This window comes from Rhopalosiphum padi, chromosome 3 (genome assembly GCF_020882245.1).
Source record: "Rhopalosiphum padi isolate XX-2018 chromosome 3, ASM2088224v1, whole genome shotgun sequence".
Classification (NCBI taxonomy): Eukaryota; Metazoa; Arthropoda; class Insecta; order Hemiptera; family Aphididae; genus Rhopalosiphum; species Rhopalosiphum padi.
Genome location: NC_083599.1, coordinates 60023383 through 60042725, shown reverse-complemented (window position 1 = coordinate 60042725; position 19343 = coordinate 60023383). Strand labels below are relative to the sequence as shown.

The following is a 19343-nucleotide window of genomic DNA, read 5'->3' as shown; positions in this document are numbered from 1 at the left end:
TGTAAGATGGGTTTCAGAAAAAAGTGCGATTTCGATTTTTTTTTCATTGAGTACGATTTGTAGTTCATTTCGGTGTTGTAGAATACCGTTGGCGTTCTATAAAAATATGGTAAGTGGTTTTGTGTTATAAGTTGACATTTTTAATGAGCTTTTCTATGACAGTGGAAAGAAGTGACACAAGTGAATTGATTAGTGTTTTTAGATCATTTATAAATGAAGACAGTTGAGTTGTAAGGTCTTGGTTTTGATTTGGGTTGTTGGTTTGGGGGTGAGGAGAAGATTCTTTATTCAGTGGAGGAAAACTCTGTGAGTACGTTGGACGATGAAGATCTTGGTTAATGCCTTTTGAGGTTTGTTGATTATTGTTCCTGGTGTTGTTTTTAGATTATGCTAATTTTTTTTTCAAGTCAATATGAGTTTTGCACCATTTATAGTTAGCCGGGTGACTACCGTTTTATAATGCACAATTAGCAGTGGTGCTCCGGTCCTTAGTACATTCTATTGATTTGTGTTCTAAGCCACATTTAACACAACAAGGAGTGTGATTGCAGTATTTGCGAGTGTAGCCGTACGTCTGGCAAAGATGGCATTGAGGAATGTATTTTTTTGGGTGGGCAGGTTCGATTTTGACTTTCGTGTAACATAGTGATGTAATTTTAAAAATGTCGGAGTTGGTTGATCCTGGTTCTAAGTCAACAAAGAAGATTGGTAGGGGAGTCTTAGTTAGCTTATGAATAACAGGCATTATGTTTCTGGTATAGAATCCGTTGTTTAATAGTTCATCTTTAATAGCGGAAATACCGGTAGTAATAATAATAATAATAATAATAATTTTTTATTTGCAAAACAACAAGTGACACATTATATAAGTACGTAAAATAATTATTTGCAGCACCCCCTAAAAGCAAAGCTTGTGCTGGGGTAGCGGTTCTTATATTATATAAAATTAATACATAAATAATAAATTAGTAATAGTTGGTATTAATAAGTAACAAAGTATATATATCAATATTATAACCAGAATAAAAATAAGAGTATGAAGAACAAAATATATTATATTTAAAAACATAGTATTGAAGTTAACAAATTATTATATAATAGACAGATCAAGATTTTTAACATACTTTTTGAATGACTTCAAATTATTAAAATGGCTAATGTTGATATTTAAGGTTTGACACAGTTTTAGACCGTTATACAAAACACTCTTTTGACCAAAAACTTTATTATAATTAGGTAGGCATATGTTAATATTATGTTTATATCTTGTATAATGATCATGATCAAAAGGAATAACTAAATGTTTATTTTTATAAAGTAAAACAAGTGTATTAAAATTAAAAATATGCTTAAAATCCATGACTTTTAGTTCTTTATAAATTAATATAGTACTTGTTTGAAATGAAAGATTTAGAAGATATTTAATAATGCAGTTTATAGTTGTTAATAATCTAGATAGATGATTGTTGTAAGTTCCTCCCCATATTGATGTACCATAAGAAAAAACTGATTGTACCAAGGATAAATAAATAATTCTTTTATATGAGTAATTAAAAATATATTTGACTTCTTTAAAAATGAAAAAGAACTTACGTAAAATATTGTTTATATAATTGATATTACTATCCCATTTAAATCTACAATCTAGAATTAGGCCAAGGTATTTTACCTCCTTAACATTTTCAAGAATAACACATTGTGTCTTACATGTATTGCTAAAAGCTGAGACACATTTTAGTGAATGGACTATTAATTTGTTAGTATTCAAAGTAATACACTTTTGTGAATTAAACAAAATGTATTTGGATTTCAACAAGTTTAGTTTTAATTTATTTTTGCAAAACCAGGTATAAATATTATTTACGATTCTATTTGCTTCATAATACAAACTATCAATTGTTCGTTCAGATAATAAAATCGCAGTATCATCAGCATAGCTTAGAATTTCGGTATTTAAATTAGTATTGATTTTAAGTAGATCATTTATAAAAATTATAATTAATAAGGGACCTAGGACTGTGCCTTGTGGTATACCACAAGATACTTCTAGAATATCACTATATTTATCATTTAGTTTAACTCTTTGAGTTCTATCACCTAAGAAGGATTTAATTAAATTATTAGGTAAACCACGAATACCTGTGTTTTCTAATTTAAACATCAATAGCTTATGATTCACACTATCAAAAGCTTTCTGTACATCTAAAAATATACCCATTACCTTATTATTATTATCAATATTATTCCTAACAAAGTTGTCTACCTTAAAAAGTGCATCTATAGTAGATAATCCAGGCCTGAAACCAAATTGACATTTGGAAAAGAAACATTTTTTATTTAAAAAATCAAGTAATCTGTTTTTTATACATTTTTCAAAAATTTTTGATAATGTTAGAGATATGGATATCGGCCTATAATTGCCACACTCTAGTTTGTTACCTGCCTTAAATAAGGGAATTACAATACATTTTTTGAAATTTGATGGATATTTACCTGTTGATAGAGATTTGTTGAAAATAATTGACAATGGTAATGAAATGGTTTTAGATGTTTTTTTTAGTATGTAATTAGACAAATTATTTTCATAAAAAGAATTATAGTCTTTTATTTTATTTAAGTGTAACATTATTTCATCACTATTTATTGATTTAAAAAACAAACTATCATTTATAATTTCATGGTCATTAGGTACATGATTTATGTGTTCTATTTCTAAATTATTCCCAACATTAATAAAATATTCATTTAATGTATTACAGATTTCTGTTTTTGATTCAGTATTACAACCGTTTTTCATTGTTATTTTATTAATATCACATGTTTTATTTTTAATTGATTTACCTATTACCTCATTAATAATATTCCATACCTGTTTAACATCAGACTGAGCTCTTAATAATTTACCTTGATAAAATAATTGTTTAGCTTTTCTTATTAATACATTTAATATATTTCTATATTTATTATAGAATTGTTTAAAGCGTGTATCAAAAGGCCTCAATTTCAATTTAGCAAACAATTTTTCCCTATTTCTTATAGAAGTTATTATACCGGTTGTAATCCATTCTTTTAGTTTTGAAATTTTTTTCGATTTAAATTTATTTACAGAAATAGTTGAATGATAAATAAATTCATTTATTTTAGAATTAAAAACCTCGAGCATAGAATCAACATCATCAAAAGACATATTGGAACACCAATTTTCTAAAATAATTAATTTATTTAAAAGTTCGATATTTATTTTTTTTATATATTTTACATTTTGACAATTATTTTGGACTTTAAACATTTCGTCAGATAATATCAGTGTTGTAGCATAATGATCAGTTATATCACATCGTAATATGTTTGAACTAATTTTATTTGATTCTACATTTTTAACAAATATATGATCAATGCAAGTATTTGAGGACTCAGTGACTCTGGTAAAATTATTTATACATGATATGTATTCATGTTTAGCCAATACGTTTAAGTAATCATTGCTAATATTTGAAATTTTCATTATATCAATATTAATATCGCCACATAAAATATTTAGGTAGTTATTTTTATTCTGAGATAAAAAAAAGTCAAGATTATTGATAAAATTTTCAAGATTATCTAGTAGGATGTAAGATTCTAATTACTATACAATAAGGTTTAAATTTTTTGGTTGATACGAATGAAATGAGACGTTATTTTCCTTGAGATATTTGACCACCGTTCTATACGAGTCAGAACTGTATGTTTGTAGTTTAAGATCTTTTGTAGAACTTTTACAATCAAATCCAGAGGCGTCAGTTAATTCTTTTATTTTAATGCAAAAGTTGTTGAAATTTAATTGAGCTTGTATAAAGATGGGAGGTGGCTTGGAAGTTTGATTGGTTTTTCCCGAAATTTGCTCAGTTGTGTTGTCAATTGGGTCTTTAATAATGGGTGCGATCGGGGAAAATCGATTTGGTGAAATGAATATAATTGAATCAGTTTTTTTTTGAGACAGGTGAGATTTCATTCGGAGATCTGATACGTTTGTTGTTTGATTCGACTGTTTGCCATATGTCAGAATCGGAATCAGATAGCGATGTATCGCCTGTAGAGGTTTTTATTGCTTTTGTTAATATTAGAGGTGGGATTGTTTTTTTAGGTAATGACTTGCCGGTGGTAGCCATAATGAGCACAGGTATTAATATAGCAGTGTGCAATGTGTGAAAAGAAGTATAATTTACTTGGTGATGGAGCATATCCAATTCGAGAATGGTTACTTGTACCATACAAGGATTATGGAAAATTAACTGAATCACAGAAAATATTTAATAAAATATTAAGTTCTACTAGAGTGCTGTACGTTTGGTCTTCTCAAGTAATAAATACCCTATAAATAATAATTTATAATACCTACATTCAGTTATAAGTTATAAGTTTTCTTAAATATGTATAACAATATACAATAAACGTTTTTTTCTACTTTTATTTATTTAATATTTATATATTTTAAATAAATAAAATCCTTGTGAAACTATATCAGAAAATAACAAAATAAAAAATAAAAATACTTGTTTAAAATTTAAAAATAAATAATATATACAATGACTAATACTCAAATCATATAACATAAACCAACACTGTTTATCTAATAATTAATACATAAAATTAAATATTTACTTATTTAAAAGAGATCTTATAAGTTCCATTTTTTCCTGATGGCGTCTTTTTTTAGCTTCTTCTTTTTCTTTAAGAAATTTCAATAACATTGTTTGTGTGCTTTTGGTTTTTATTTTTTTTGGTTTTGGTTCTGTATAATCCTTTTTATTAATAACAACAACCTTTGTACTTCGCATAACTTCTGGAATAATGCTATCGTCTTTATTTGTAATTTATTTCCACTCATTTTCATATTCATCATCCATTCTAGCTACACCTGTACCTACTTCTGTTGTTATTAACAATTACTTTTTTTCTTTTACTTATCGTTTTATAACGGTTTTCAATTTGTATATGTGTACATTTTATGCCAAGGTCTTCTTCCATACTTTAGCTATTTGTTTCCACGTATCCATTTTCTTTTTAAATCTTTTCATCGGTCCAACAAAATTCATAAATTTCCCATACTTTTCTAGTATAAATTTGATCATACTTTCAGTGAAAATACCTTGATGTGTAGTTTCTCTTTCACCTAAAGCCCATATTACTGAATGTTAAACATACAATTAAAATATATTAATATTTGTTGAACTGTGCCCTGACTTTTGGTAGAAGTTTCATTAGAACATTCAACAATAGTAGCTGTAGCATTAGCAGCATAAGTTATTTTATTGGGCTTGTTTATTTCATCTTCATTTTCACTGTGGGAACTAATATTATCCCAATTAATAGTTTGACGACACTGATTATCCTTAACATTTTGCACATTTGTTGACTGAACTGATTTTGAAGTAGAGAAGATGACATTTCTAAAACAATAAAAATACAGTATATTAATTTTCAAATTTAATAATTATTAACTATGTATATTAGGTCTTATTAAAATAAATTTAAACCAGACATAGTAAAATGTAAAGCGTAACTTGGACATTGTCCTATTTAAGACTTAGTGTGGGGCAGTATCCCAGTTTTAAAACAAAGCTTTTGGTCAGAAGAGATAGAAAGTACTTCTTTGTTGTGAAGTATAAATGTGTTAAAATATTTTATAAAAATTGATTTTGATTATAAATCATAAAATAAATTTAGTTTACCTCTCTGGAATTGAAACTGTAATTTCAACGCCTTTGTTTTTGATTTCTTCCACATTAATTTCAATAATAATTTGTTCCACACAATTGGTCAGAAACTCAATTATACTGTTAATACAATCATCAGTACCTAAATGATTTTAAGTAGATAACTATTAGATCAAAAAAGTAAAGAAGAAATTTTCTCCCATTGTCATACCTAAATTAATTAATGAGACTACAGTTTATTTTATAAGCAGTTCAATGCACATACTCATCATCAAGGCTCGGGACTTAATGAGTTAAAGCATTTGCTTATTTTTATGGATTGACTTAAAATGTAGCAGTTCTATAAAACTTCTATAATAGAAGTATATGTCATGTTACAACACATTCAATTATGAAATTTGAAAGTGCTTTTTTTTTTGCTTTTTTCAACGATTTATTATAATATTAAATTGATTTTTTGATTTTTTAGTTAGAAACTTTTCCTAATAATTTTGTTTCAATATTATTTGTAATCTTTAATTGTATTACTTTTAGCATAGTGACAAATTATGTCCAGTACTTTATCATCTATAATTATTGAATTGTTTTTCAACTGAGATTTCCAGAGGTCAATTAAAAATTCCATCTGACAATTTAATGCGAGCTGTGACAGTTAGAAATACATTTCAGAAGTCTTCACGGTGACAACCTGTCAAAAGCTCCTAATATATTTAAAACATTAACAAACAAATTACTAATAAGTACTCAAGATTTAAAGTTACCTTTAGATGTTTTACAATGTCTTGTACGAACAAGAACTTATATAAGACTGAATAATTTAAACAATCAAATTATGAGTCAACAATTTAAAAAATTTGAAACATTTAAAAAACAAAAATGTATTAAATAAGATGTTACTAAATAAGATCACGTTATATGTAAAAGATATAGTTACATGTATAACAAATTATATATTATAATATTTAAGTAGGTATGTTAATTGTTAATGTACGTAAGTATGAAGTAAGTATAATAATTATTAATTAATATAAAATACTTTTCCAAATTTGAATTTTTATTATTAATGATGTTGATGTACCATTCTGTATACGACCATAGTACCATTACCATACAGTATTTAATATATTTTATTGATAAAATGTGATAACATACAACAACCAAGAATATTTTATTCACCAATGAGAATAGGCAAACCAGCTAATAGACGGGGGGTGGAGTGGTCGGCGAACACGATACATATCAAAAAGTTGCTGACATACCTATCAATTTTGTCATGTCAAATATATAGATTGATTCAGGGGGAAACGTCTAGTATAATAAAAATTAACCGGGGTAGTCAAAATACCATATAAATAGGTTGACATTTTTTAACCGAATTCCAAATCCATTAATCTTGAGGGTTGGGTCATGTATAATCCATTATTTAAATAATATAACACTGAAATGTATTATTTGGCGGCATCGTTTTCGACCAAAATGAACCTTTCTCTTTTCGTCTATTCTAGTAGATTTGGACCCATTTTGCCAAAACCTATCTCGCCGAAGCATAGTAAAATAGAATTTTGCTTCGTTAAAATATTAATTTAAAATATATAGTCAAATAAAATTGTGAAATATTAAAAAATAAATGAAATAATTACATACAAATAATAACATAATGTTAGTAAAAATAATTAATATTTAGTAAAAATATATGAAAACATTTGTCAAAAATTTATAATTTTATTCGAGATGGAAGTGGTAGATATAATCGTGTCTAGGATATTCCATAATAGATATTTGTCCATTTTTAAATCTGAATTAAACATACATTTTAGGTATTAATATAATATTATAATTTTTTTTTTTTTTTTTTATTAGCTATTAGTTGAAACTATGATAGCTCGACAATTACGATTGTACAGGTACAAAATTAAACATTACAATTATATGATATAGACTAAAATGTTACAGTAATAATATGAATTGAAGACCTATAGGTACATTAATTACATTTACATACTGGCAATTAAAAATATTTAAATTCAATTTAATTATGTGATAAGAAAGGTATTAGAGTATCGGACTATGGAACAATCTGTTTATTTAGAACAACTGAAAGGAGCGTAATGAGGGGAGTGATTAAAGAGGAAAGTTCAGATAAAAATTTAGTTAGTGGATTATCAATTGCGTGGATATTGGGTAGAGGTATATTTTTGGAGTTAGTAACGGAGAGGTAAGAAGTTTTGAGAGGGGGGGTAGTCTGGTGATGAAGAGAAATGGGTACCGGAATCGGATTCTGTGGTTTTGATTGAGTGATTTTGCGTCGTTTGAGAAGAGCTTTGAAAAATTGACACCCTTTGTAATTGGAAGTGTGATTACCCATGCATAGGGCGCACTTGGCTGGACTGGTTTTGGATTTGGTGCAGTCTTCGGTATGGTGGTCACTCCCACATTTGACACACCGTGGAGGATGGTGGCAATAATTTGCGGTGTGACCGTAGTTTTGGCAGTTACGGCACTGAGGTGGACCACTCTTTGTCCTATATGGTAGTTCGACTTTTACATATGTGTGCAAAATTGAAGACAAGTTTAGGATATCTTTATTGTTGGTGTTGGGATTTAATTCCACAAGAAACAGTGGGCATGGGTGTCCATTTTTTATGACGTTTGTGACTCGTCTGGTGGAGTGACCTAACTCCAAGAGTGCGTCAGATATATCGGAAATGAGTGTTGTATGGTGCAAGTTTCTGATAATGACCTTGTAAGGTCGATATGGTGGAGGCATGAAGGTATGAAAAGAGGCACTGGTGCCCATTAGATGATTAACGATTAGGTTAAACATAATACGTCCATGCGGTCGAATAATCAGAGAGGAAGAAGTAGACTTACAAGAAAAACCGTTTAAGCCGGTGATTTGTATTAATGCATTTTTGAATGCGGAGTAGTTAGTGATATTTTGAACGTATATTGGCGGAGCCCTGAGGTTGTCCTGTTGATGATGAAGATTTGACTCGTTGATAATATTGGTAGTATCACTAGAAGTATCGAGTTGGGCATCATGGTCCTCATTGTTGGCTAGGATAGCGAATTTATTTGGCGAAACAAATGACTTGGTTTTTTTGGTTTCCGTTTGAATAGGTGAATTTGGAGAAGACGGCAGCGACCGTTTGGATTTGGAAATTTTCGGAGAGGAATTCATATTAAATGAAAACGTATTCAACGGAATGAAATCCGTGAACTGATAACTGATTACATATTAAAATGCGATAACAGAGCGAACAACCGTACATACGTGCGGTCTCGCTGCAGGTCAACAATGAACTAAATATTATAATTATATAGTTAATTAATTAGTATTTACCGCTCTTTTGCTGTTTTAAATCGGTCTTCTAAAGTTTTGTACCTTTTCCTCATTTTTGGAGCTTGGTTACTTTTTTTTGAGTCAGAATATCAAGCTCAAAGTTTTGCTGCTGGTTTTTCAATTCTTTGATTAAAATAAAAATGTTTGTGGTTGACATATAAATAGTCCTGTTAAGAGCTGCATGCCAACTCTCGAGGTGGTTAATTGTCATCATATGGTCTCTTTCGTAGTGGTTCCACATGCTACGACTAAATATACTGACATTCTCCAAATAATAAATACAATTTTATTGACAATTAGAAAAAAAAGCTCTGATGAGTAAAATTTTTTCGGTAAAATGGGATTCGAAAAAATAGTATTCGGCCAAATGGGATTTGTTATACAACTGGATTTTTATCGGTAAAGTGGGATGATACCATTCTGGTATGTCCGTTTTCGGCCACTACATTAATGTGGTGACCAATGAAATATTCTTCACGTTTTTTTTATATTAAATTACCAATTTATATAATATTAATAATTTAAATTTATGTATTAAGTCAAGAAAAAAGTTTAAAACAAAAGTTACATTATAAATATCAATATATTATCAATGTATACAAAAAACATAAAATTATAGGGATATTTAATTTTTTTATAATTTTAGCAAATACGTTTAATAAATTCTATTCGTGTTATTTCTCCTCTCTCATATTTTGTTATACTGGTATGGTTTTTATCCTGACGACTCCGAACTATTTTTTTTCGGTAATTTTGGAATATCCGCAATTCGTATTTTTACATATTATGATTCTGTTTGGATTTCATTTATTTTATTCAACCATTCCATAATTGGAGCGAAGTCTTTGGTTAAAAATGATAATAGACTCGCATGCATTTGTTGTTCTAGTTAAGTCAGAAGAGCCTGATGCCCAAATAGTAGGAAGAAATATACTTTCTTCACTAATATAAGTGTCTGTTAAATAATTACAGTATGATTTAAATGTATTATCATCAGGACATATTGACATTAAATCTTCGACAAAACAATATTCTACATAGATATTCTTTACACCTAATTAGTAGTTAAATAAGTGTTAAATAGATATATCCCAAAACACAATTCGGCCATCAAAAAAGATCGTTTAGTTGTGATTATTTCAATGAATACCAGTGGTTAGGGTACAGTATTAAAAAAGATGCTGCATTCTGTTTCCCTTGTAGAATATTTAGTGGAGCTGGTGGAAATGAAGATACCTGGACCAAAAATGGATTCAACAACTGGCAAAAAGCAAGTTAAATATTTTTATATTTTATAGCTTTAATTTATTATTGTATTAGATATTTAGACATTGAACCTATAAATTAATAGTATGATTTTTAAACTTTAACTTTTATAGTATTACATTTTAATAATAAGTACATATTATTATATTTACAAAATCAAAATATATGAAGGATAATAAAACCTTATAATATAAACCGAGTAACTGAATTTTATATATTTCTACCTAACTAGAAGCACTACTTGTTTCAACATTTTTACCTTGCAAGTATGCATTATTTTATATTGAATTCGAAAATCTATGAAATCTTTTTATAAAGATAAAAGACAGATAAACGAACATAATATTATTTTCGAAATCGTATACAATTCAATATTTAAAGAAATAGTAATATAAAGTATCAAACTAAATACATCTAATATATAATCTTGAATATTTGATGTCCATGAACCATGAATGCTTTCACCATTGAACCGCTGGCAGCAGGATTATAAATAAAACCAAACAAACGTCTTGTTCAATTAAAACGATGACTTGATTTTTATATACTATTTTAAACAGGTTTTAAATGTTTTATACGGAGATTTAAACAATATAAAATAACTTAAGGGACACCCAAATGTACATATATTACTGTTTTTAGTCACAAGTAATGCTTTTTACGACTATGTGTATAACAGTTATTCGTATTAGATTCCTAAATATTTTTTTAAATAGATAAAAAAAATATAAACATTTTAAAATAATACAACTATCTGACCTATCAATATATTTTTTTACTCTCATTTTTATTTTATTTACTTTTATCCTACAGTATTTTAGTAATACTATATGTTACATTAAATTATTAACTATATAGCTTAAACAAAAATTAAATGTTTCATATTATGCTTTCTTATTACCTATAAATTATTATTTATTTATAAAATACCAAATACAAAACTAGTATAAATTAATAACACATTTTTGAAAATTAATTTTAATTTTAATCATGTTATTGTTATAATAATACAAATTAATTATAATTTAGCATTTTAATTCTGATTATAAATACATGTATACATTTCATATTTATTTTGCAACATTCAATTTATGATTTTCTATAATTCATATAGGTAACTCAATATAGGTAACTTATATTATTGATCAATATTGAATAAAATAATATAATATTAATTTATGGATGCCAAATTATTTGCATAATAATAAATATGAGTTTTAAATTATAATATTTCATCTATTTATCCTTATGGTTTTTAACAGTTTATAAATGTAAGTATATTTAAGTTAGATATTACTTAGTAAATAAGAAGTATGAACAAAGGTACATCAGTTAATGTTTTATTATTTAGTAAAATACTGATTTTAATAAATAGATACATATTTTATACATAGTTAGGCAACAGATTTTTTAATAGGTACAATTAAGAGTTTTGATAATTTCATATACAACTATACCAATAAACTAAATTAAATATACTTGGATAAGTAGATAGTTTTCATTATAATATAAATATAAATAACAATTATTTTACAAAATTAGAAGACAATAGAAGAGTTAACAATAGTTATTCGACAGATAAGAAAAAATAGTTAGACATTGGTTTTCCAATGTCTGAATAAGACTTATTAGATGAATATAGTAGTTATTAGTTACTTTTTTGACCAAATATCAAATTATTTGGCAAATTAATTTCTTATCATATATTAATGTTATAATATTACCAAAAGTTATGTTTTGTTATTAGGTAATAACAAAAAAAAAATATATTCATTATAATAGGTATAATGAATATATTTTAAATATACGAAGATGATCAAGAAATTGTCAAATTTTTAATTCATCAACGTCGTACATACACCATTCATTCATGTGAGAGTCGATCATAGGACCCTTTGGGATGATCATGAATTTTGGATGAGATGCCAAATATTAAATGAACTTGTTTTTCTTGTTTTAACACACTACAACCAAATATGTTCAGTAATTGCTAGGTATTTTCAACTCAAAATATTCAATTTTACAACTAGCTTATCTTCAGATTCTTCTAGACTATCCAACTTTTGTTAATTATTAGCAATATCTAATCCTAATGGTTTCAATACCTACTAAAGCATGTTTGGCTTTTAGGAAATTCACATTTTCTTCATTTGCACATTGCACAATTGGAGCACAGAATAAATAATAATAAATAAATAATTATTCTGTGGTTGGATTATAACATAGACAATTCAGAAACTTGTTATTTTTATTATTAAAAATAATATGTAATAAACAAAAAATACAAAATTGTAGAAATTAATAAAACAATTAAATACCATTATTGACTGTAAGACAATTATTTTAATTGTTTAAAACAATATCATAATCAGATAAACTATACTTTGATTCACCTAACTTTTCAAAATTAATGTGTTATATTATTTTTTTACCATTAAATGTAAGAATGACTTTTTATGTATCAAACTGGATTATTGAAAATTCAAAATATATCAAGTTATATCTTTCACAGCCTTTGATTCTTTATTTTATAAGAATATTATGATTTTCTACAGCATATTTTAATAATCATTATTTTTCATTGAATAAAAAATAATTGGCCATCCTTTTTAATTCATAGTTTTTAGATGTCACTTTGTATCATAGCCCGACAAAAACTCAATCTCAAATTAGAAAAACTACAAATTAATTTCAATGAAAATAGAATATTTTAATAATGATAATAATAATAATAATATATTGATAAAATCAATAGCGTTGATAAAGATTGTTGAAGTTAACTAATCATAATTAAAAAATGTATATAACTTGTTCTACGATCCACTATTATCACCTCTACTATCAGTACTACTATATTAGTAAGTTTATCCACCGAATAATTTTATTTGTCAGATAATAATTTTAAAAATTAATTTATATTGAAAAATACTTGGTGTTTTTCTCAGAAGTTTATTAATTTAATAAATTACATTTTGTCCAAAAGTTAATACATTATTTATTTTGATTACATCAGCAGCATAATAACATTTCAAATGTTTAATCATTGCACCTATTTCTTCTAGGAGTTACTGGACAGATGATAGAAGGGATGCGTTATATTATAAAAAGACTTGTTTGGAAATAGGAATGTTACCTAAAAATTACCACAGTCTAAATAAGAAAATGCTTGAACCCTTGAACGCTAGCCAAATTCTTTTTTTTCCTATAGTATCTATCAAATCAAAATAATTACCATCATTTAAGTGTTTTCAGGTTGTTTTATAAAATTCATTATAACTATGTTCATCATCATATACATTTTCAGTCCATCAGACTCGCACAACAAAATTTATCTTTATTGGCTAAATTTTTTTTAACCGCAAAAAACCCAGAATTCTATCTTGTTAAAATGGGTACTGGAAACTTACAATTTCAGATATACATTTTATCAATTGCAACAGAACTTTCACTTATAATAGTCCAAAATTATTAGTTTTTCAAGTACAGATTTTGACATATTTTTTTTTGTATGATAAATCTGAAATTAAACTTACACCAGTAGTGGAAATCAAACTTACCATATGTGCAGCAAAAGTTAAATGTCTGGTAAAATAAAATTATCATCATACTCATTTACTGATTAATTATAATTTAAAAATATATTTAATAATTCAACCACATTTTGTATTTGCGTCATCAACCTAGGATTCTGTCGGAACTATTTTCATTAAAACATTACAAAGAGATTATTGGTGCTATACTTTGCATTTGTGATTGCATAGAAAATATTCAAAAAGCTTTTCCAAAATTAGAAGTATTTTCTGTCATATAATGTATGATATTAGAATTTTTAATATTAAATGTTTTTATGATTTCAATTTTAAATTGCAAAAAAAAAAAAAAATAGAATATATCTCCATCATTTACAGAAAATATCACAATGGGTAAATCCTCACGGGACACCCCGTTTACTATGTATATACTATCATGTTAGATTAAGTCTCATAAACATAAAAATAAAAGTATTGAATTCAAAAAAATATTATTTAAAATACTTTATTTTATATTAAATAATATAATAATTAAGGTGGGTAATATTTCATTATGAATATATATGTTTTTTTGATTTTCTAAAATAGTTATATAATTTATTATATTTGTAACAAAATTAAACTTTGTTGAATAAAATTACCAAGCATGCTAAATTTATAAGAATTGTAATAATAATCTTAAAGAGTATTTTTAATTAAATAAAAAACCAAAATAAAATGGTGTACATTGCAGTGGAAGGGATACTGGGTACGCAAGAGACACTAAGCATTTAAGAGCACTCATTTTAGGCTCATTATTGGTTGGTGTCGGGTTTGCTGATTCTGTAGTATTGTTATCCGATGCCAAGCGTCGAATTCTGTTTACCCTGGTGGTTTTGGACATGGTGGAGTTTATGGCACTGCTATTCATATTTAACGGTGCTTTGACACTGGTGTTTGGAACGACTGAATTGAATCCACCATCTTCACTTCTCATTTTAACTTGTCCTCGTTTTCTTTTCATGTAAACAATAACAATATATATTCATTCACATGGTTACCAGAAACATAAACGACTTCAATATTTTTAAAATATAACTTTTTATCAATTACTATGTATATGATAACTGTAACTTATAAGATTTATTACATTCTGTAGTTATTTACTAAATATTTACATAATTTTTTTCAACTTACTTAATCCTTTAATCCGCTTCAATATAATTTATTTCAAAGAGATGGCTGTTATATTTTTAATTTTTTACTCATATTTTTTATTAGTGTTTAACAATTTCATGAAATATTTGAAATATTACAATATTTTAATAAAATTTGTTTTTGTTTTTTAAATAAGTTTTATTTTTACAAACATTTATCGTTCCATTTATAAATTAATAGTTTACCAAAACCTTATAAGTAATTGTATATGATTAAAGGTACAACTTATGGATTATATAAAATCTAAACAAATTTTTAGTTTTCCTATTAAAAATATTGAAAACTTCCTAAATTAAATTTTCGAATTGAACAATGTTTGTCATGTTTATACTTATGTGATGACAATAAGCATCTTGTAGTAAACAAATTTTTTTGCAACGATTGACAAAAATATAATATGGAGGTTTTATAAAGGAAACCCCTTTTCTTAGTGACTATGGTAAAAATGTTAGGTACCTTTACCATGAAAAAAAGTATTTACTAACCTCCAGCCTGCATGCTGGCTAGCAATGGACTCGGTCTCGACGGTGGTAGTTTCGATCGGCGAAGATGTTTGCAGCGAGTTAAGTCTTGTCCGTAACAGCACACTCAACATGCCAAAGTTGGTGTAATCAGAATCGGCCAGCTTCAGAAGGGATTGCGTTTCTGGCAATTCCTTAATGGGAACTAAAATTATGATTGTATGAATTATTCTCAACAAAAAATTTGGTTACAGGACATGTTAAAATTATAAAAAATATTTAATCAACTACTTTTTTGAATTTGCATTGAATAAAAAGGAACAAATAACGTACTTAATAGTATAGATTTAAAACCATTAAATACCTATAATATATTTTAATTCAATATTTTACTAATATTTTGCAAAAAACAATTAGATATATAAAGCCCAGAATAATAATAATTGAAAATAAGTATAATATGTATTCAATAATTTAATGTTTTTTCGTGTTGTTTAAAATATAAAATGTATCTATATATTTTTCGAATTTGCGTTATTATTATAAATCGTAATATACTTATATATTATATGGAATTATTTATACATAAATATAATATCAATAATACAAGCAATACAATTATGATACATAACAAAATAAAATTACCTACTAAAAAATGAAAATTAATATAGAGGTTAAACAATTCGAAAAAAAATATTAAATAAGCTATTATTTAAATGAAAAAAAATATTTCAGTTGTAAAAATGTTTTTATTATAGATAATAATAATAGCAAAAATAATTTAGGAACTCACCATCAGGACGATCTATATCGGGGTGCATGTCAACTACTTCCCCGATGAAAACGATTGCGATGAACAAAATAAAGATTTTTGTTATGGACATCATGGTGTTGCAGTATGATGATCAGAACTCGGAATGCACTAATGCAGAAACTAGTCTTTTACAAACCACTTCTGTGACGGTGGAGCACTGTCGGACAACGGTTACATTAAATATATGAGAAGGAGGGACTACAGGTGCGCACCTACCGGTCGACCGATACAACTGTTTAACCAACTGAACTCACCCGTCTGAAAACTGCGTACATGGTTTTGGTCTTAACATTCGCCTTACGACGATTTTTGTAACTCACTAACTATTGAAATACCTACCTAATATTAATTAATAGATATCTGAAAATATGCAAAACGTAAATTATTCCAACATTATTTTTCCATTTACAGTTTGTGTTTAACTAAAATAAATTTGATCGGTATAAACTATAAGGTAATTTTAGAATGATGTATGTTAAGATTCAAAATGATATGATTTCTTAATATTATATATAAAGTATGTATAAGGTATTGTGTTTAACCACCACGAGTCAAATTTTCATAATATCAAGGTTTCGAATTCAGCATGTTGTATGCATATTTGCAGGATAAACATTTTGAAACAAAAAGTACTTCTAGTTAAGTAGAAATCTTTTCTTCTTTTTTTTTTTTTATTAATGGTGTTAATTGGGAATTTATAATCTGTACATTATATACAATAAGTAAATATGATGTGGAATAAAAACGGTTTTGAATAACTTTGAGGAATATTCATAGTAGAGTCATCTTTTAGAATGATTTAAGGTAAAATTTATAAATAATATGAGTATATTTTAAAAGTTAAGAAAATATCTCAGTTAAGTAGAAATATATAAAATTCAGTCACTTGGATTTTTGGCGAGACAGTAAAATCGTCAGTTATTCATCGATAAACCCATAAGAGAAATCTTTATTTGTGCATACATAGTTTATTGTTAGGATGGTCATTCTACGTGCCCTCGTACGAAAAATCGGTACATATTATACTCGATTTTTGGTGTTTTGTCCATCCAACACAATACTATTCGAATTTATTGAATTCGTAAAACCTGTCGTCTGGCGCCAACACGCATTAGGTTTAGGTATACGCTTTCTAAAATACCTGTAACACAATATAACATAATATGGATTTCATTACTAACACGAGTACATATTTTTTTCAAGTATATGAAAAAAAAGTAAAAATTAAAAGAAATAATTGCAACAAATTACATTTTTTTTTATCATTCAATATCGGAAACTTTCGGATGGTACTAATACTAAAATTATAGGTAACTTATTACTAAGTAATTTTTTATTTCTTATATTTTATTTTACGTATATAATATAATAATTAAAAAATGAATTTTAAACATATTATAGTTATTATACATCGTATTATATGTACAATTTTTAAAAAATATGTTAATCACACATATTCTGATTATATTTGACGCAAAGAGTGCTTCTAGTTACGTAAAAATATATAAAATTCAGTTACTCGGTTTTTAACTTTATATTATAAGGTTTTTATTATTTTCGTTGAGACATTAAAATCGTTTCAGTTATATTCATCAATAACCCCCCTGGTGCATTGGCCACCCAACAATACTATCTGAATTTATTGAATTCGTAAAACCTGCCGTCTGGCGCCAACTCGCAGGAAGTACACTTTCTAAAATACCTGTAACACAATATAACATGGAATTCATTGCCAACAGGAATATATCAATGTTTTTGTTATATTATTGAAATAATGGTCTATACATGACCCAACCCTCATGATTAATGGATTTGGAATTCAGCTGAAAAACTGGGAATCTTTTATAGACATCTAATGTGTCCCCCATACAAATATATAGGTAGTATAATCATTGACGTCATTGTGTGACTGGATTACTAAGTGTATTACAATTTACAATATTTATTCCATATTATTATATCGTTTATAATGTATATATATAAATAGATACAATCTTAAAAGTTTTTTAAAGGTGATAGTACTTTGTTATTTCTTTAAAAATACGATGAGACGCAGTAGATGTCTACAAATATACAGTTTTCTTTTCCACTCATAAGCGATTAACCAATATAAATATAAATTTAAGGATAAATTCGACTGATAGTAGACTGGAGCCAAAATTCTGTGAGGTTTTCACCATTCTTAAAACTTGCTTTTAACATCTCGTTAATGGAAATTTCGATCAATTCTTCTTGATACTGTAGTTTTGCTGATTCAATATTTATAAAAGGGTTTATGACCCATTGAGGAACTTCCAGGGACAAAATATCTTCAAAACGTTTCATAATCACGAGTTTATTTTAGTAATCGATAAAAACGAAAAAATTTACCAAGATAACTCTTGGTGCGTTGCTTTGAACAGAAAAAAAGTTCACCGCCCCCCTATCACCCAAAACGAGCCCACCGCCCCCCCACCGCCCAAAACGAACTCACCACCCATCAGTACTCCTTCACCGCCCACCGGGGGGCGATATCGCCCCCGTTGAGAAGCACTGGTCTAGTATGTAATGAAATATAATTATTTCTTCAAAATGGATGTTGAATTTGTTTAAACGCAGTAAATCCTATATGTCCCTATATATTATATTTGAATAAATAATTAAATAATTAATGCACATTATGGTTATATTTGAACTACCTATTGCATAAATGTAACAAATGTAACATCTTGGTAACATAGATTAATGATTCATATAGGAATAAATAATGCGTGCATAATATGGTCGTATTAAACTGTCGTAAGGATATTGATAATTGATGTTTAAAATATGTTTTATGAAAGATATCATTGCGGTAGAATTTCGGTTACTGAGACGTTAAACGAACTTGTATGGAACGCAATTTGCATTTCGTGAACAAAATATTGCACCACGGGTATGACGGGTACGGGTATGACCAACATGGCCGTATCTGAGGGGGGGTCCAAGGGGTCCGGACACCCCCCGAAGTTGTTAAAAGTAGAAATATTTTAGTGGTGAATATAGTTTATTGAC

At 27.1% G+C, this 19343-nt stretch overlaps 1 protein-coding gene and 1 pseudogene across 1 annotated transcript; both read right to left on the bottom strand.

Annotated features, from left to right (window-relative positions):
* Positions 1-4640: 4640 nt before the first annotated feature.
* Positions 4641-6324, bottom strand: LOC132925266 (uncharacterized; annotated as a pseudogene).
* Positions 6325-14385: 8061 nt separating this feature from the next.
* Positions 14386-17587, bottom strand: LOC132926474 (uncharacterized). The gene is made up of 3 exons (XM_060990831.1): positions 16290-17587; positions 15521-15701; positions 14386-14833 (listed from the first exon to the last, which is right to left on the bottom strand). Exons 1-3 carry the CDS (start codon positions 16381-16383, stop codon positions 14530-14532), a joined length of 579 nt encoding a protein of 192 aa, XP_060846814.1. The 5' UTR covers positions 16384-17587; the 3' UTR covers positions 14386-14529.
* Between the last annotated feature and the right edge of the window lie 1756 nt (positions 17588-19343).

Excerpts from the sequence above, each read along its gene's own strand:
- LOC132926474 (XM_060990831.1), bottom strand. The coding sequence starts at position 16,383 with ATGATGTCCATAACAAAAATCTTTATTTTGTTCATCGCAATCGTTTTC. Across the intron at positions 15,702-16,289 it reads CGATATAGATCGTCCTGATG|TTCCCATTAAGGAATTGCCA; the intron begins GTGAGTTCCTAA and ends TCATAATTTTAG. Across the intron at positions 14,834-15,520 it reads AGCCAGCATGCAGGCTGGAG|AAAACGAGGACAAGTTAAAA; the intron begins GTTAGTAAATAC and ends TTACATGAAAAG.